This window comes from Bison bison, unplaced genomic scaffold (assembly GCF_000754665.1).
Source record: "Bison bison bison isolate TAMUID 2011002044 unplaced genomic scaffold, Bison_UMD1.0 scf7180017864518, whole genome shotgun sequence".
Taxonomy (NCBI): Eukaryota; Metazoa; Chordata; class Mammalia; order Artiodactyla; family Bovidae; genus Bison; species Bison bison.
In genome coordinates, this window is record NW_011495071.1 from 13,267,065 (window position 1) to 13,285,120 (window position 18,056).

At 38.6% G+C, this 18,056-nt stretch overlaps 1 protein-coding gene across 2 annotated transcripts in view; it reads left to right on the forward strand.

The window, feature by feature from the left end:
• TPH1 (tryptophan hydroxylase 1) overlaps positions 1-18,056 on the forward strand; it is a 31,725-nt gene that overhangs the window by 9,908 nt on the left and 3,761 nt on the right. For both annotated transcript variants that reach the window (XM_010830520.1, XM_010830519.1), the window contains 8 exons: positions 3,324-3,507; positions 5,934-6,034; positions 8,961-9,028; positions 9,169-9,365; positions 14,962-15,097; positions 15,819-15,945; positions 16,941-17,036; positions 17,756-17,889. In XM_010830520.1, coding sequence (XP_010828822.1) covers positions 3,324-3,507; positions 5,934-6,034; positions 8,961-9,028; positions 9,169-9,365; positions 14,962-15,097; positions 15,819-15,945; positions 16,941-17,036; positions 17,756-17,889 — 1,043 coding nt within the window. The remainder of the gene's footprint in view (positions 1-3,323; positions 3,508-5,933; positions 6,035-8,960; positions 9,029-9,168; positions 9,366-14,961; positions 15,098-15,818; positions 15,946-16,940; positions 17,037-17,755; positions 17,890-18,056) is intronic.

Below are 18,056 nucleotides of genomic sequence, written 5' to 3' on the forward strand. Positions count from 1 at the left end.
AATGAGTCAACTCTTCTCATGAGGTGGCCAAAGTACTGGACTTTCAGCTTCAGCATCATTCCTTCCAAAGAAATCCCAGGGCTGATCTCCTTCAGAATGGACTGGTTGGATCTCCTTGCAGTCCAAGGGACTCTCAAGAGTCTTCTCCAACTCCACAGTTCAAAAGCATCAATTCTTTGGCGCTCAGCCTTCTTCACCGTCGAACTCTCACATCCATACATGACCACAGGAAAAACCATAGCCTTGACTAGATGGACCTTTGTTGGCAAAGTAAATGGATACAAACAATTTATAGAAACAATTTGTTATTTAAGTAATAAAGAAGTGGGGAAAGAAAGATTTACTTCATAGATTCTGAAGAAGCAAATTTTAATTTTAGCTAAATGAATATTCAGATTTTAATGATATCCTTGACATTAATATGTTAAATTATATTTTTATACAGCAAAATAGCAAGGATTCTACAATTATTCTACTCCCTACTATCAGAGCTTCAGTGCATTTGGCACTTAACTACACCTTTGGTGTGAAGGAAAATTGATGTGATGTGTAGGGAAACAATCTGGCAATAAGTATTGTGAGTCTTAAAGTGTTCACACATTTTGGCCCAGTAGTTTTACTTTCATAAATCTGTCTTAAGGAAATTGGGTCAACCAGTTGGGACACGAATATTTACTGAGTGCTAAGTGCACAGTGCCCTGCTGGATACAGAGATGTGGGCTGGAGCCGAGCAGACCCAGTGTCCGTCTCACAGAGATGTGGACTGGAGCCGAGCAGACCCAGTGCCCGTCCTCACAGTGCACACAAGCCAGTGCAGAAGACAAACACTGGACAGTTATGTTAGAGAAACGATTGTCGTTGTTGTCTAGTCACTAAGTTGTGTTTGACTCTTCTGTGACCCCATGGACTGTAGCCTGCCAGGCTCCTCTCCCCGGCAAGAATACTGGCGTGGGTTGCCTTTCCCTTCTCCAGGGGATCTTACTGACCCAGGGATTGAACTCTCGATCTCTGCATTAGCCGGCAGATTCCTATCCACTGAGCTTCGCTGGTGGCTCAGATGGTAAAGAATCTGTCTGCAGGGCAGGAGACCCAGGTTTGACTTTCACTTTTTTCACTTTTTCAACCTATAGGGGGCAACCATTTTCAACTCTTTTAACTATATTGTATAGTATTAACTTCCATATTTACAAACAATATGTGTATTCGGCTGCTATTTCTTGATTTTTCCCTTTGTAGATATTACCTATTGGTTTCCTCCAGTGGAAGTAAACATTTAGCTTCCTTGGCACAACTCCCTTTTGTAGAGGCCTCCTCGACTTCCCTTTCCCGCACCTTCCCAGTGTAGTTATGCCCCAATTTTTGGCTATATCAGTCTTTAGTGTTTTCATTATTAAGATTATGTAAATCTTGCTCAGAGAAAAGCCATATTATCCATTATTCTGACTTTTTATTTCTTTATGTACCTGGTTCAATATTACAACATAGTGTTTAAGGGCATAGACTGTGGATTTGGACAGCCTGACTTTGAATTCCAGCTTGAACACTTACTAACTGTGTGCCTTTGGGTAAACTGCTTAACCTCTCTGTGCCTCTGTTTCTGTAATTGAAATATCTGATAGGGAATGTCTCACTTATTGCTTTAACTTTACTGGAATTTTCTTGGATCTTCTTGACTAAATTTTTCTCCTGGATGGACTTTTAAATTGTTTGATTATATTTCCTTGCCACATTCCATCAATGTTTTGATTTTAATAGCATTCAATTTTAGATTGATTTAGGAAGAATTGAAATTTTGTGTCTTTTTCTCCAAAAACATAATATATAGCTTTACATTTGTTCAAGTAATCATTCAAAAATATTTATGAATGCATTCTTATTATAAAATTTGTAAGAAATAGATTCAGTGAAACTCTCCTTTGCTCCTGATCAGCTCCAGTATTTGTAGCTCACTCTCTTCTATTGGTTCCATGATAGATTCTACATTGCAGGATGAACCCTGCCTATTCCAGTTCCCAACATCCCTGACACTCACTCTCTATTGTTATTTATCAAGTTCATGTTCCCTGATAATTATCTCATCCCTACTTTTACTCATACAAGTCCCTCTTGTTTGGAATCCCACTTCTCCCCTTCTGTTTATTAAGACTCGCCTCAGTTCCTATCTACTTCATAGAAGCTTCTACTTTGTCTAGCTCATGATGCTTTTTCCCTTTGTTGAACATCTTCTGCACCTGAAGCCAAACTATGTGTATTTTCTTAGTCTTTCAGGCTCCATAGGTGGCGCTAGTGGTAAAGAATCCACCTGCCAATGCAGGAGACATAAGAAATGAAGGTTTGATCCCTGGGTCGGGAAGATCCTCTGGAGTAGGAAATGGCAACCCGCTCCAGTATTCTTGCCTGGAAAATTCCATGGACAGAGGAGGATCCTGGCGGGCTACAGTCCACGGAGCCACAAAAAGTTGGACATGACTGAGTGTGTGCGTGCGTGCACACACACACACACACACACACTTAGTCTTTCATGTGTTAGCCAACTAGATTGTCAACTTCTTGTATGTCTTGTCTTTCTTCATATACTTCACTGCCCTTACCTGGCTACACAGGTGTTCGTGCAGTTAATTTAGATTCGACATGTTAGTATTGGAAGGCATCTATTCTTTCTCATTTTTTAGATGTTGGGCGATTGGTTCTTATGTTTCATGGTTATGTCACCAGGGTTTTCCCTCAGCACCCAAAGTGGTAACAGAAGATACCCTCCCCTAGCAGGTTTACACATATGGCACCCACAGCTCAGGATGGCATGGGAAGACATCAGAAGAAGCAATCTGATTCAGCTGGTTACTTGAGTTTGTAGTCTAGGAGACTGGAGGTATTAAACATTTTGTGTTCAAACTGTTCATCTAGTTTTAGTAAATGGATTTTTTCAAAGGAAACTTTTCTTTCTGAAGGACTAGACACCAAGATAACTTTTTTAAAAAGCTAGCCTTTATTTGTGAGAATTTTCAAAGAGTTCTTTTCATCTAGAAGACTAGGTCTTTTGATTTGAATGCTAATCAGTTGTGGAAATCTGGGGGACTCCCTGGTGGGTGTTCATTTCATTTATTAGTTTCTGGAGGGTGAGATGAATTTTTCAAACTGAAAAAAAGTACCTAAAATTTAGGAGGAATTTTTTTACTGTTGGCAGCACTAAAAATGGACTTTCCGCCCGTTGGCTACTATGACAAATGATGAGATTGATTTTTAGCGGTAATGAAAGTAATTCACTCAGAGACTATAACCATTTGAGGCAGTCATGGATGCTCTTCATCTTCTTCTTTCCACAGGAGAAGCATGTGAACCTGTTACACATCGAGTCCCGAAAATCAAAGAGAAGAAGCTCAGAATTTGAGATTTTTGTTGACTGTGATATCAGTAGAGAACAACTGAATGATATTTTTCATCTGTTGAAGTCTCATTCTAATATACTCTCTGTGAATCTACCAGATAATTTTACTGTGAAGGAAGACGGTAAGTTGAAAGGTGAAAATGCTACTCAGATGATTAAATGCATCATATATGTGTCTGATCTTATGTTTATCTTAAAGGCATGAAAGTAAAAATCAAACACTGTCTCTTCAAATTGCTTACAATCTGATAATAAAGAAGATACAAAATGTAACTGCACAAGGTGCTAAAGAAAAATTATAAAGCAACATTTTATCAAAGGTGAGAGAAGTGAAAAGGAAACCTTGAGTATGGTAAAGAATTCAGAATAGTTAGAAATCCATTTAGTTATCTCAATTTTTAAATTGTCAGGCATTTCTTGGTTTTACAAGTCTCAAATTCACAATCTCTGAGCACTTAATAACTCTTACAGGGCAGATTCTTAGCAGATATTAAATGGATATTTAAATTTGCTGAAACTGTTGACAATTACTGATGACTATGATATGAAATATTTTATATGTGAAATACAACATTCTTCCTTGCTCTCACTTCCACCAAAACCAAATGGAAAAGCAGTAAAGCCCTGTATGTTTTCAGATGCTCAGTAGCGAGGATAAAGTCTAAAATCTCTATTGTGAAAAAATCCTTGTAGTTTACTTAGGGCAAAACACAAGCAAATAAACCAGTCACATTTTGTATATGGTACTTAATTTTAAATAATCCCTTCAGATTATGTCACAAGATTGGGGGTGTAATAAACGCTGATATTCATCTGTTATGTATTTGTATGGCTATGTGTGCTAAGTCGCTTCAGTCGTGTCCAACTATTTGTGACCCCACGGACTATAGCCCGACAGGCTCCTCTGTTCATGGAGTTCTCCAGGCAAGAATACTGGAGCGGGTTGCCATTCTCTTCTCCAGGGGATCTTCCTGACCCAGGGATCGAACCTGTGTCCCCTGTATTGGCAGGCAGATTCTTTACTTGGGAAGCCCTGGACTTTGGTTACCTCATCTATAAAATGATAAGTTTTATAGAGGCTAAACTGTTCAGTTGATATTTAGGGAACAGTAGCTTGTGTCAGATATTTCTACTAAGAAATGGGGATATAAAAAAATAATCTTACCCTAGAGTCATTCCAATTCTTTTCTGTAAGACAGCCATATACGGTTTCATTACAGTAAAACACGGTAAAAACTTTTGGAGAATTAGAATCATAGTCCCGAGAACCCAGAAGATAGAGAATTAGCGCCACCTACAGGGTCAGGGAGGAGAAGGCAATGGCAACCCACTCCAGTACTCTTATCTGGAAAATCCCGTGGGTGGAGGAGCCGGGTGGGCTGCCGTCTATGGGGTCGCACGGAGTCGGACACGACTGAAGCAACTTAGCAGCAGCAGGAGCAGCACAGGGTCAGGGAAGGCTTATTTGATTTGGGTCTTGAAGGAGAAGGATATTCTCAGGAAAATTGAAAATGAGGTGGAGCAGGACTGGGAGTGGAATAGGTATTCCAGGGAGAAGAGCTTTAGGAAGACTTACATATATGAGAGATGGCAAGAAGATCAAAGTGGCAAAGACATGTATGATCTCTGCTGCTGCTGCTGCTGCTAAGTCGCTTCAGTCGTGTCCAACTCTGTGCGACCCCATAGATGGCAGCCCACCAGGCTCCCCCGTCCCTGGGATTCTCCAGTCAAGAACACTGGAGTGGGTTGCCATTTCCTTCTCCAATGCATGAAAGTGAAAAATGAAAGTGAAGTCGCTCAGTCATGTCCGACCCTTAGCGACCCCATGGACTGCAGCCTACCAGGCTCCTCTGCCCATGGGATTTTCCAGGCAAGAGTACTGGAGTGGGGTGCCATATTATCTCTAGGATACTTTCAATCAACAAAAATAAACATTCAGTGAAAGTGAAAGTTGCTTAGTCCTGTCAGACTCTTTGCAACCCCATGGACTATACAGTCCATGGAATTCTCTAGGTCAGAATACTGGAGTGGACAGACTTTTCCTTCTCCAGGGGATCTTCCCAACCCAAGTATCAAACCCAGGTCTCCCGCATTGGAGGCAGATTCTTTACCAGCTGAGCCACACATTCAGAGTTTTTAATAATTTAAAAGCATTTACATTTAAAGACATTCAGAGTTTTAAACATTTAAATTTAAAAACGAGTTTTTAATAAATTTGCACCTTGATCTGTAAAATTCATCATTATCTACTTTTTAAGGATAGCTAAAGTTGTAGCTTAAACTGTTTTGAACTTTTGGTCTGTGACTAAAATACATAATTTCTCCAAGACTTAGGAAGTTAAGGCTCAAAACATTTTTAAATTCAAAAATTTTGAATAAGATGTATTTATTAGAACTAGAACAACTTACTTGTTTACATTTTGCCTCAAAGTACAAGCTAAAATAAAAAATCTCATCCAAATGCATTTGTGACTTCCTTAATTTCTTCTTTCTTATTGCCTAATTTAAGAGGATCTCTTCAACTGTTAGTGGTTTTTGTATTTTGCAGGTATGGAAACTGTTCCTTGGTTTCCAAAGAAGATTTCTGACCTGGACCATTGTGCCAACAGAGTTCTGATGTATGGATCTGAACTGGATGCTGACCATCCTGTAAGTTTTTTAAATATAAAATATAAAAATATAATATTTTCATGAAAATAATTTAAAACAAACTAAAAAGTTAAGGATATTATTTTTCTTTTTTAGAGAAAGTGCTTATTCTAGACTAAATAAGGATCTCGATTAATCTGAGTTTCAGGAAGTGTTATTAGACCTTCATGTTGGTGGACTTGATACCAAGTGACTGAAGAGCGTCCAATTTCATTGGCTCCAAAATATCTGTCCCATGTCTGGAATTCTTAAAATTGAGAGCTCTTCCAAGAATTACGCTACAGTTAAGACTGTGTCTGCAGTTTCTATTAAAATGTGATACAGTACAGGCGTGAGTTGGAGCATTACTAAGTCTGGAGCAGTAGGACTTGTTATGGACATCTAGGATCCTAGGAGGGGAGGAGAAGAGCAAGTCTGCATTAGAGTTGTACAGGCCAGGGATTTAATCTAGCTTCTATCACTCATTAGCTGTGTAAATGTGACCATGTACTGCTTTAGACAGCCCCCAGCTGATCAGTGAATTTATAATAATATCTTATCAAGTATTGGAATTAATAAATTCCTGTAACTGCCCTTGGGGAGCTACAGTCTAGCTGCAAAAGTAAATCATGTATATATAAACACACATATAAGATTTAAATATGAAAAGTGTGCTAAGTGGCATGCAAAGGCTGTTTTGATATGTACACAAGGGAGGGAACACTTCTAGCTGAAGAGATCAGAGAAAGGCAACCTGTTAACTTTGCCTTAGAGAATTTGGGCAGGAAAGAGATGGAGAGAAAGGAAAATTCATTGCAAAATGAGCGAAGATTCAAAGGTAAGAAAATCTGGGGCATGTTTACAGAAAGGGGAAAAGGGTGTATATCAGTTTTACTGACCTACTACCAAGGCCTGCTGACTTTCACCTCCTAAATACTTCTTAAATTTGTTCCTTGTTTATTCTCACCGTATCCCTTAACTGATCCCTTAACTGGTTTCCCTGTCTTCATCCTTGCCACCTCCATCCTGTCCTCCTTATAGTCACAAGAATGATCTAAAGCCTGAGTGTCACAATTACCCCTCTTGTGCGTAAATACAGATCTAAGAGAATTGAAAACATAAGTCCATGCGAAAACTTGTAAATGGATATTCATGAAAGCATTATTCATAGTAGCAAAAAGGTAGAAACAACCCAAATATCCATCATGATGAATGGATAACTTAAGCATGGTATGTCCCCAAAATGAAATAATAATGGCCATGAGGCTTCCCTGGTGGCTCAGATGGTAAAGCCTGCAATGTGGGTGACCCAGGTTTGATCCCTGGGTTGGGAAGATCTTCTGGAGAAGGAAATGGCAACCCACTCCAGTATCCTTGCCTGAAAAATCCCATGGACAGAGGAGCCTGGTATGCTACAGTCCACAGGGTTGCAAAGAGTGGGATACAACTGAGCGACTTCGCTTTCCTTTTAATGGCCATAAAAAAGCGTGAAACACTCAACATGCTACAGCATGGGTGAAGAACTTTGAAATCTGTCATAGTGAAAGAAAAGCCATTCACAAAAGGCCATATATTGTGTGGTTTCTTTTATATACAATGTCCAGAACAGGCACATTCCTAGCAATAGGAAGTAGATTAGTGACTTTCAGGGCTGGGGATGAGGGAAAATGAGAATAGTCTGCAAATGAGTAGGGTGTTTCTTTTTGGGGTGATAAAGTGTTCTGGAATCATGGTGGAGGTGGTTGCACAATATCCTAAAACCCACTAAATTATACACTTTAAAATGTCAATTTTAAAGTATGTGATTTTACATCTCGATAAAGTTGTTATTAAAAAAAAAAAAAAACCCAATGGCTTCCAATTACCCCAAGACTAAAATCCAGGCGGTCAAACAGACCTTTGTTAGCAGGCCTGTAACTAGTCTTCACTGCGCTCCACGCTCTCCAGACTTCAGCAGTGTTGGATTGTGTATGTTTCCCAGGCACAACATGCTATTATTTCTGCGTTGCCCTTGGTGCTGTGCTTCCTGTCCTACACCTAGCTCTCTCAGCTCCTCTTTTGAGACTTAGCTTAGGAGTCAGCGCCGGGGACCCTTTCCTTACCCCCACTGTCCTCTTCACATACTTTGGATTCGAGTTTCTCTTGTGAGTTCGAATGGTATTTGTGCCTGTCTCTAACAAGCCATTTATCATATGCTTCAAAATCATTGGTTAACATAAACTCCTTGAAGACCTGGATTGTGCTGTGTTTTTCTGAATCTTAGCACAAGGCCAGGGGCATAGTAGGGACTTGTAAATCTATGTTAAACATACAAGTCTCATTCTTTCCTTTCAAGTGTCCTCCCCTTCTTTCCTATTTTGTATTGTTGATTATTTCCTCCTGAGACTTGCTGTTTGATGCCTTATTTTGCCTATTGTTTTTATTAAATATCTTTTATAGGTATAAATTCTAATGTTACTATTTTGTCTGTTTTTATTATCATTATTTGCTTCTGCAAATGATTAATATGTCAGCATTTTGCAATAAACTCTGAGGCTAGATTCAGCTGCCATAATATCAAGTATTAGTAATTACTACTTTGTTATTAATTACTGTATAGGAAAATATAATTGAAGATGTAGTCAGACAATTAAGAAAAAAATCTCACCCTTGGAAAACAATGTACTTTAACTAGGGTGATACTTTTCTTTTTCCTCAAACTATTTTATTTTTGTAGCAACTGTAGTATTTTTATATCCATAGTATCTTTTATCTTTGTAGTCACTATCATATAAAGCTGTCATATAACATTGACTTTAAAATGATCATAAACTTCTAAACAGTGCTTGCTCAAAATTAGTTATACAGCCCTTCTTTATAGTCACTCGCATAATAATGAAATGTTTTCTAAATTATTTGTCAAGTATATTTTAGGATGGATATTTAAAACCTTTTCTTTAATTATTAGGGCTTCAAAGACAACGTCTACCGTAAAAGACGAAAGTATTTTGCAGATTTGGCTATGAACTATAAACAGTAAGTGTACTATAAAAATAACTTAAAACTTTGAAATAATGAAATAAATGGCATAAATTATGCTCATATAGTAAATAGAAAATAAAATATATGCTGTTTATTGGATGCTAATTCAAAATGACTTCTCTTTATCTCATTAGTGGAGACCCCATTCCTAGGGTTGAATTCACTGAAGAAGAGATTAGGACCTGGGGAACTGTGTTCCGAGAGCTCAACAAACTTTACCCAACCCATGCCTGCAGAGAGTATCTCAAAAACTTACCTTTGCTTTCTAAATACTGTGGATACCGGGAAGATAATATTCCACAATTGGAAGATGTCTCAAACTTTTTAAAAGGTAATGAGCTAATTAATTTTTTTTAGCTTTTATTTATTTTTATTTACTTTTTTTAAATTAATTTTTATTGTAGTATAGTTGCTTTATGATGTTACTAGTTTCTGCTATACAGAAAAGTGAATCAGCTGTACCATATCCATATATCGCCTCTGTTACAGGTCTCCTTCCTGTTTTAGCTTTTATTTATTTATTTATTTTTTTTGTTGAGTATGTTTTTCTTTTCTTAAATTTTATTTTTAAACTTTACAAATTGTATTAGTTTTGCCAAATATCAAAATGAATCTGCCACAGGTATACATGTGTTCCCCATCCTGAACCCTCCTCCCTCCTCCCTCCCCATACCATCCCTCTGGGTCATTCCAGTGCACTAGCCCCAAGCATCCAGTATCGTGCATCGAACCTGGACTGGCAACTCATTTCATACATGATTATTATACATGTTTCAATGCCATTCTCCCAAATCTTCCCACCCTCTCCCTCTGCAACAGAGTCCATAAGACTGTTCTATACATCAGTGTCTCTTTTGCTGTCTCGTACACAGGGTTATTGTTAGCATCTTTCTAAATTCCATATATATGCGTTAGTATACTGTATTGGTGTTTTCTTTCTGGCTTACTTCACTCTGTATAATTTTTATAAAAGGAGTATTGAACTCTTTTTCAACCACAACAGAATTTTTAATAGAGGACTAACATCTGGTTATATGGGAAGTCAGAATTTTTCTGTATTCTGTCCTGGAGAATTGGGCACCACATTTGAAGAGGAACATTCATAACCTGGAGCAAATGTGGAGGAAAGTGAGCAGAATTGTAAGGGGATAGGAAAATGTATCAGATAAATAAAATCTGAAGGATCCTTAGGGAACCTGGGAATTTAGGGGAGTTTATAACTTTATTTAAATATTTGAAGGTCATCTTATATATTAGAGGGATTATTCTACAGCTCTAAAGTAAAGGACAGTTGGATAGAAAGAGCAAACTTTTAGTTCGAAATGGAGAAGATCTTGCTAAAATAGCCATTTGAAATGCAGCAGGCTAATGAGATGATCAGTTCTACATCCATGGAAATGTTCATGCAAAAGTTCCATACCCATCTGTGACAGAGAAGATTCAGGCACCTTTGGAAAGATTGGAGTAAATGATCTCTGAAGCCCCTTTCTACACTAAGATTCTACTGTTTTCCCAAAGAAGATGTTTTAGGGGAAGCATAAATGAAGAGTAAGGACAACTTTCCTCCTTTTAGTCCATCATGCTTACTTGGGCCAGGTTTCCTTATTTTTTCCTAGCTAAAATAAGAAATAAAATGACCAATGATCTCCAGAGTCTACAATATGTAAGAGAAATAAACATCCCCTTTGATCTCAGCAGATTAGAACTTTAGGGGAAAAAATAGAAGTTATGTTTTTGACTCAAAGGGAGTTTAGTGAAAGTGAAAGTTGCTCAGTCGTGTCCGACTCTTTGCAACCCCATGGACTATACATTCCATGGAATTTTCCAGGCCAGAATACTGGAGTGGGTAGCCTTTCCTTTCTCCAGGGGATCTTCCCAGCCCAGGGATTGAAACCAGGCCTCCTGCACTGCAGACGGATTCTTTACCAGCTGAGCCACAAGGGAAGCCCAAGAATACTGGAGTGAGTAGTTTATCCCTTCTCCAGCAGATCTTCCTGACCCAGGAATCGAACCAGGGTCTCCTGCATTGCAGGAGGATTCTTTACCAACTGAGCTATCAGGAAAGCCCCAAAGCGAGTTTATCTTACTGAGTTGAGTAGATATGTAGATATTTATAACAGCCTATGTGATAAATTCAAAAACAGTATTTTCCAATCACAATAGAATTTATTACATAGACTGTTATAAACATCTACATATTTTTTCAACTCCATAATTCTCATTCCTCAACCACTGTATACAAAACTAAGAACTAAACAGAAGATGGCAATATAGTTTTTTCAAGGGAAGAACCCATGGTAGTAGTTCCTATGAAAACTAGATTTAAAAATAGTAGTGATTAAGAATGGCAGAGAACCAAAGCACATGAACTTGTGGGGCTTAACAAAGATAGACTAGCATATGCTGCAGAAGTTATTATCAAATCACATTTGCATGAGATTTAGAGGAAATATTTTGTTATGGATATGAAACTGAAAGCTGATCACTTGGGGTCTGGAGCTTGAGCAGGCTGCAGAACTTATAGCTAAAGATGTTTCAAGGGAAAGTGTCAAAGACAGCAACCAAAATTAAGAGTCAGCTCCAACAAAATGTGAGTTGGAAAGGGCTACCTACCCTGGCAAATATGGTGGCCACTAGACAACTGTGGTTGTTTAAATAATTAAAATAAATGTAAATCAAGATGTTAGTTCCCCAACCACATTAGCCACATTTCAGTGCTCAGTAGCCACACATGGCTAGTGGATACCCTACTGGGTAGTCCACATAATGAACATCTCCATCTTTGTGGAAAATTCTTTTGCCCATCAGAGTGGGAGAATCCAAGTACAAAGGAATGGGGTGGAACTGGAATTGCCAGAATGTGTGAACTGAAGTTGAAAGGTTCTAAGATGACCCATTAGGGCTGCTAGAACTAACATCAAAACAAGATGTCCTTTTCATCATAGGGGACTGGAATGCAAAAGTAGGAAGTCAAGAGATACCTGGAGTAATAGGCAAGTTTGGCCTTGAAGAACAAAATGAAGTAGGGCAAAGGCTAACAGAGTTTTGCCAAGAGAATGCACTGGTTGTAGCAAATACCCTCTTTGACAACACAAGAGACAACTCTACACATGGACATCACCAGATGGTCAATACTGAAATCAGATTGATTATATTCTTCGCAGCTGAAGATGGAGAAGCTTTATACAGTTAGCAAAAACAAGACCGGGAGCTGACTGTGGCTCAGATCATGAACTTATTGCAAAATTCAGACTTAAATTGAAGAAAGTAGGGAAAACCACTAGACGATTCAAGTATAACCTAAATCGAATCCCTTACAATTATACAATGGAAGTGACAAATAGATTCAAGGGAATAGATCTGATAGACAGAATGCCTGAAGAACTATGGACGGAGGTTTGTGATATTGTACAGGAGGCAGTGATCAAGACTATCTCCAAGAAAAAGAAATGCAAAAAGGCAAAATGGTTGTCTGAGGTTGTCTTAGAAATACCTGAGAAAAGAAGAGAAGCTAAAGGCAAAGGAGAAAAGGAAAGCTATACCCATCTGAATGCAGAGTTCCAAAGAATAGCAAAGAGAGATAAGAAAGCCTTGCTCAGTGATCAATGCAAAGAAAGAGAGGAAAACAATAGAATGGGAAAGACTAGAGATCTCTTCAGGAAAATTAGAGATACCAAACAAACATTTCATGCAAAGATGGGTACAATCAAGGACAGATATGGTATGGACCTAATAGAAGCAGAAGACATTAAGAAGAGGTGGCAAGAATGCACAGAACTATGCAAAAAAGATCTTCAGGAACCAGATAACCATGATGGTGTGATCACTCACCTAGAGCCAGACATCCTGGAATTTGAAGTCAAATGGGTGTTAGGAAGCATCACTATGAACAAAGCTAGTGGAGGTGATGGAATACCAGCTGAACTGTTTCAAATCCTAAAAATGATGCTGTTAAAGTGCTGCACTCAATATGACAGCAAATTTGGAAAACTCAACAGTGGTCATAGGACTGGAAAAGGTCAATTTTCATTCCAATCCCAAAGAAAGACAATGCCAAAAAATGTTCAAACTACTGCACAATTGCACTCATCTCACATGCTAGCAAAGTAATGTTCAAAATTCTCCAAGCAAGGCTTCAACAGTACGTGAATTGAGAACTTCCAGATGTTCAAACTGGATTCAGAAAAAGTAGAGGAACCTGAGATCAAATTGCCAACATCTGTTGGATCAGAAAAAGCAAGAGAGTTCTAGAAAAAGATCTACTTCTGCTTTATTGACTATGCCAAAACCTTTGACTGTGTGGATCCCAACAAACTGTGGAAAATTCTTCAAGAAATAGGAATACCAGACCATCTGACCTGCCTTCTGAGAAATCTGTATGCAGGTCAAGAAGCAACAGTTATAACTGAACATGGAACAACAGACTGGTTCCAAATTGGGAAAGGAGCATATTGTCAAGGCTGTATATTGTCACCCTGCTTACTTAACTTACATGCAGAGTACATCATGCGAAATGCCAGGCTGGATGAAGCACAAGGTGGAATCAAGATTGCCGGAAGAAATATCAATAACCTCAGATACGCAGATGACACCACCCTTATGGCAGAAAGCAAAGAGGAACTGAGGAGACTCTTGGTAAAAGTAAAAGAGGAGAGCAAAAAAGCTGGCTTAAAATACAACATTCAAAAAACTAAGATCATAGCATCCGGTCCCATCACTTCATGGCAAATAGATGGGGAAACAATGGAAACAATGAGAGACTTTATTTTCTTGGGTTCCAAAATCACTGCAGATGGTGGTTGCAGCCATGAAATTAAAAGATGCTTGCTCCTTGGAAGAAAAGCTATGACCAACCTAGACAGCATATTAAAAAGCAGATACATTACTTTGCCGACAAAAAGGTCCATCTAGTCAAAGCTATGGTTTTTCCAGTAGTCATGTATAGATGTGAGAGTTGGATCATAAAGAAAGCTGAACACTGAAGAATTGATGCTTTTGAATGGCAGTGTTGGAGAAGAGTCTTGAGAGTCCCTTGGACTGCAAGGAGATCCAACCGGTTCATCCTAAAGGAAATTGGTCCTGAATATTCATTGGAAGGACTGATGCTGTAGCTGAAACTCCAATACTTTGGCCACCTGATGCGAAGAATTGACTCACTGGAAAAGACCCTGATGCTGGGAAAGATTGAAGGCAGGAAGAGAAGGGGACGACAGAGGATGAGATGGTTGGATGGTATCACTGATTTGATGAGCATGAGTTTGAGCAAACTCCTGGAGTTGGTGATGGACAGGGAAGCCTGGTGTGCTGCAGTCCATAGGGTCGCAAATAATCAGACATGACTGAGCGACTGAACTGAACTGAGAGTTTGAAATGAAGGACAGTATTAGAGCTTATAGAGGTCCCCAGAGCCACTGCAGCAAGTAACTTTCACAGTGGGCATGCAGTCTCAACTGTTGGGGAATGAAAGAGCACCAGTCAGTTCAGATAATAAAGAAACTACAAGAGGGAGTACTGGCTAAGAATGTCATAGTTTCAAAAAATGGTTCTGGTGTAAATTAACAGATTTTTAAAGTTTTTTTTTTTTTCTTAAAGAAAGATTGTCTAAGGAACAGTTTAACCTCTTCATGGAGACAGCAAGGTGCAGTGTAGGGCCTGGGTTCATCCTACATTTATCATCTGCTGTGTGGCCTTGGGCACATTATTGAGTCTTTGAGCCATAGTTTTATGGTTGGCACAATCATAAACATGAAAGGAGATGTCATGTGTAAAAGTTCTTAAGCCATCGTCTGGCCATTGTAATTATGACTTGTGTGACACGTTTTAGCTTCATGTTCTCCCTCCAAGTGGTAACTTGGTGCCACTGGCAGAATTAAAATGTTGCAGCAACTAGTCTATTCTGGGGAACATTTTTCTCCTTTGCTTTGCAGAACGCACAGGTTTTTCCATCCGTCCTGTGGCTGGTTACTTATCACCAAGGGATTTCTTATCAGGCTTAGCCTTTCGAGTTTTCCACTGCACACAGTATGTGAGACACAGTTCAGATCCTCTCTACACTCCAGAACCGTAAGTACCTCTATCGCAGCTCCATCCATCAGTATGGTACTTACCTCACGAGTTTTGTTTTCATGAAGATCAAGTGAATTAGCACATGTAAAGCATTTTGAATGGTGCTTGGCCTGTAATACATGTTCTCTGCGCTATACAGGCTAGCCATTACTATTACCAGTAGTAACTGACAACCTGTTAGGTACCAAGTACTGTTCTAAGCATAGGGGATGTAAGACTGAAAAAAATTCAAAGTTTCCTGCCCTCCTAGGGCTTATATTCCAATGGGAGATACAGAAAATAAACAAACAAGTAAATATGAATAAAATAGAATATCAGGTGGTTATAAGTTCCATGGAGAAAAATAAAGCAGGGAAAGGGGACAGAGGTGTGTGTGTGTGTGTGTGTGTGTGTGTGTTTCTATTTTGAAAAGGGTGATCAGAGAAGGACTCTCTGAAAAGGTGACATTTGAGCAGAGACCTGATTTGGGGGTGGAGGTGGGGCGACATGTGGATGTCTGTGGGTATGTGCGTGAATTTATGTATATGTGTTTGTGAATGCTCAAGGTTTTGAACCAAAATAATTTCTTTACTATAAAAATGTCCTTTGTGGTCCATTTCCAAAGTAATACCACCTGATCAGTTTGAATAAAAGTAAGATCAGGTTTTTATTTGATTGAATGGTTGATCATGCGTTTATGTTAAACGTCATAGTGTGACAACTTGTACCTCTTTTTCAGAGATACCTGCCATGAACTCTTAGGTCATGTTCCTCTTTTGGCTGAACCTAGTTTTGCTCAGTTCTCCCAAGAAATTGGCCTGGCTTCTCTTGGAGCTTCAGAAGAGGCTGTTCAAAAACTGGCAACGGTATAAATCTGGAAATCGCTATACAGATCATTAATTCTTAACTGGGGTGGGATGTGGGTTTTTGTGTAGTTTAAAAGTACATATTCCAGATGAGCATTAGAAAATTTGTCTCTGCTCATATTTAATTTAATTTAAATAGTTTAAATAACACTAAAGGAAGACATTTAAGGTTTATCCAAAGAAGACGTGGTAGGCTACAGTCCACGGGGTTGCAAAGAGGCAGGCAAGACTGAGAGACTTCACTTCACTTCACTTCAAGAAGACATGAGCTTAAAAAAAAAAGGCAGAGAAATAAAGAACACTAGAATACAACAATGTTAATAGTTTATATACCCTTTTTTTTCAGTAAAAAATGATAGGTTCTCTAAAAATGATGCTAAAAATATTTTTTAGCATTTTATAAGACATCATGCTGGAAATACAAATATAAGTAAAGTTTAATTCCCACCTTCAAGGAACTTAATGTGTTAGTCACTCACTCATGTCCTACTCTTTGTCACCTTATGAATTGTAGCCGGTTAGGCTCCTCTGTCCATGAAATTCTCCAGGCAAGAATACTGGAGTGGGTAGCCATTCCCTTCTCCAGGGGATCTTCCTGACCCAGGGATTGAACCTGGGTCTCCTGCATTGCTGGCAGATTCCTTACCACAGAGCCACCTGGGAAGCCCATAAAATGGTTTATTATATTTTAAAATTAATGTCAATATTTAAATTTTGTCTCAGTTTACATTTGAATATGGTAAATATAGTTAGCTATATCCCACATACACGGAAGGTCCTTAGGGTCCTTAGTTATACTTGAAAGTATGTAAGAGTTCCAGGAACAAAAGTTTGGGAAGTCTGACTTGGTCAAGGCCAGACTGTAGAAATACTTGTGAGCCAATCTGGGGTCTTGGATTTTATTCCAGGGTAAATTGGGTCAGTGCCTAAACGTCGTAATTTCTTTTAAACTGAGCCATCCACGATGTGAAGGTAATGCTGATGTCCTTTTGCAGTGCTACTTCTTCACTGTGGAGTTTGGTCTGTGCAAACAAGAGGGGCAGCTAAGAGTCTTTGGTGCCGGCTTACTTTCTTCCATCAGTGAACTCAAAGTAAGAGTTGTAAATATTTGCATGTAACCATATTCACTTAATGTAATTGATGCGACCTGAAATAGTTTCTGGATTTGAACAAGAGCTTACTGTGGAAAATACTTGGGGTGGCAGTAAGCATTACCTAAGAGGTATTTTTCTCTTTTTCCTAAGTTTTCTGAATATAGATGCCTATTCAGAGTATAGATATATCTTCTAAATAAATAAGTATTTTAAAGCTTTGGCTTAACAAAGTCTTGCTGTTTCCTCACTGTTTTTGGTGTGCTAACAATAACTTCAGTACTTTCTAGGGAATTCTTCAATGAGATTTATTATGTATCCAATAAAGGAATGAACCTCTGTTAGGTGGTGAATGGAAGGTACAGTCCTGCTCTCAAAGAGCCCACCACCTGCTGGAGGGTACAAGTCATGTATAGGAATAACTACTGTTGGGTAGAAAGCAGATGCCATATTAACAGTAAATAAATAAAGATCCTTGGGTATATCCTACATGGAGAAGAGTGTTATAAAGAGTGGGGCATTTTATAGGGAATAGCAATTCATTTGTTTTACTTTAGTATATTGTGGATTAAATAGAGATGTAGGAAATAAGTTTGGAATTGTAGATTGGGACCACTCTGTAATACATTCAGAGGTGTGCTGATTCTGGCAGTTGTGTGAAGAAGGTGATCTATGAAAATGGATAGTATTTTTTGATTCATGGACTCTTTGTCCTCTAGCATGCTCTTTCTGGACATGCCAAAGTAAAGCCCTTTGACCCCAAGATTACATGCAAACAGGAGTGTCTCATCACAACTTTTCAGGATGTCTACTTTGTATCTGAAAGCTTTGAAGATGCAAAGGAGAAGATGAGGTAAAGTATATCTTCCTCATACCTTAATTTTCCTCTGCCTTATATAGGTCCAGTAATGTAACAAGTCACAGAAGTAAACAGTTAATAATTAGAAGCCCTCTACGCTTACTCCTTGGAAGGAAAGTTATGACCAACCTAGATAGCATATTGAAAAGCAGAGACATTAC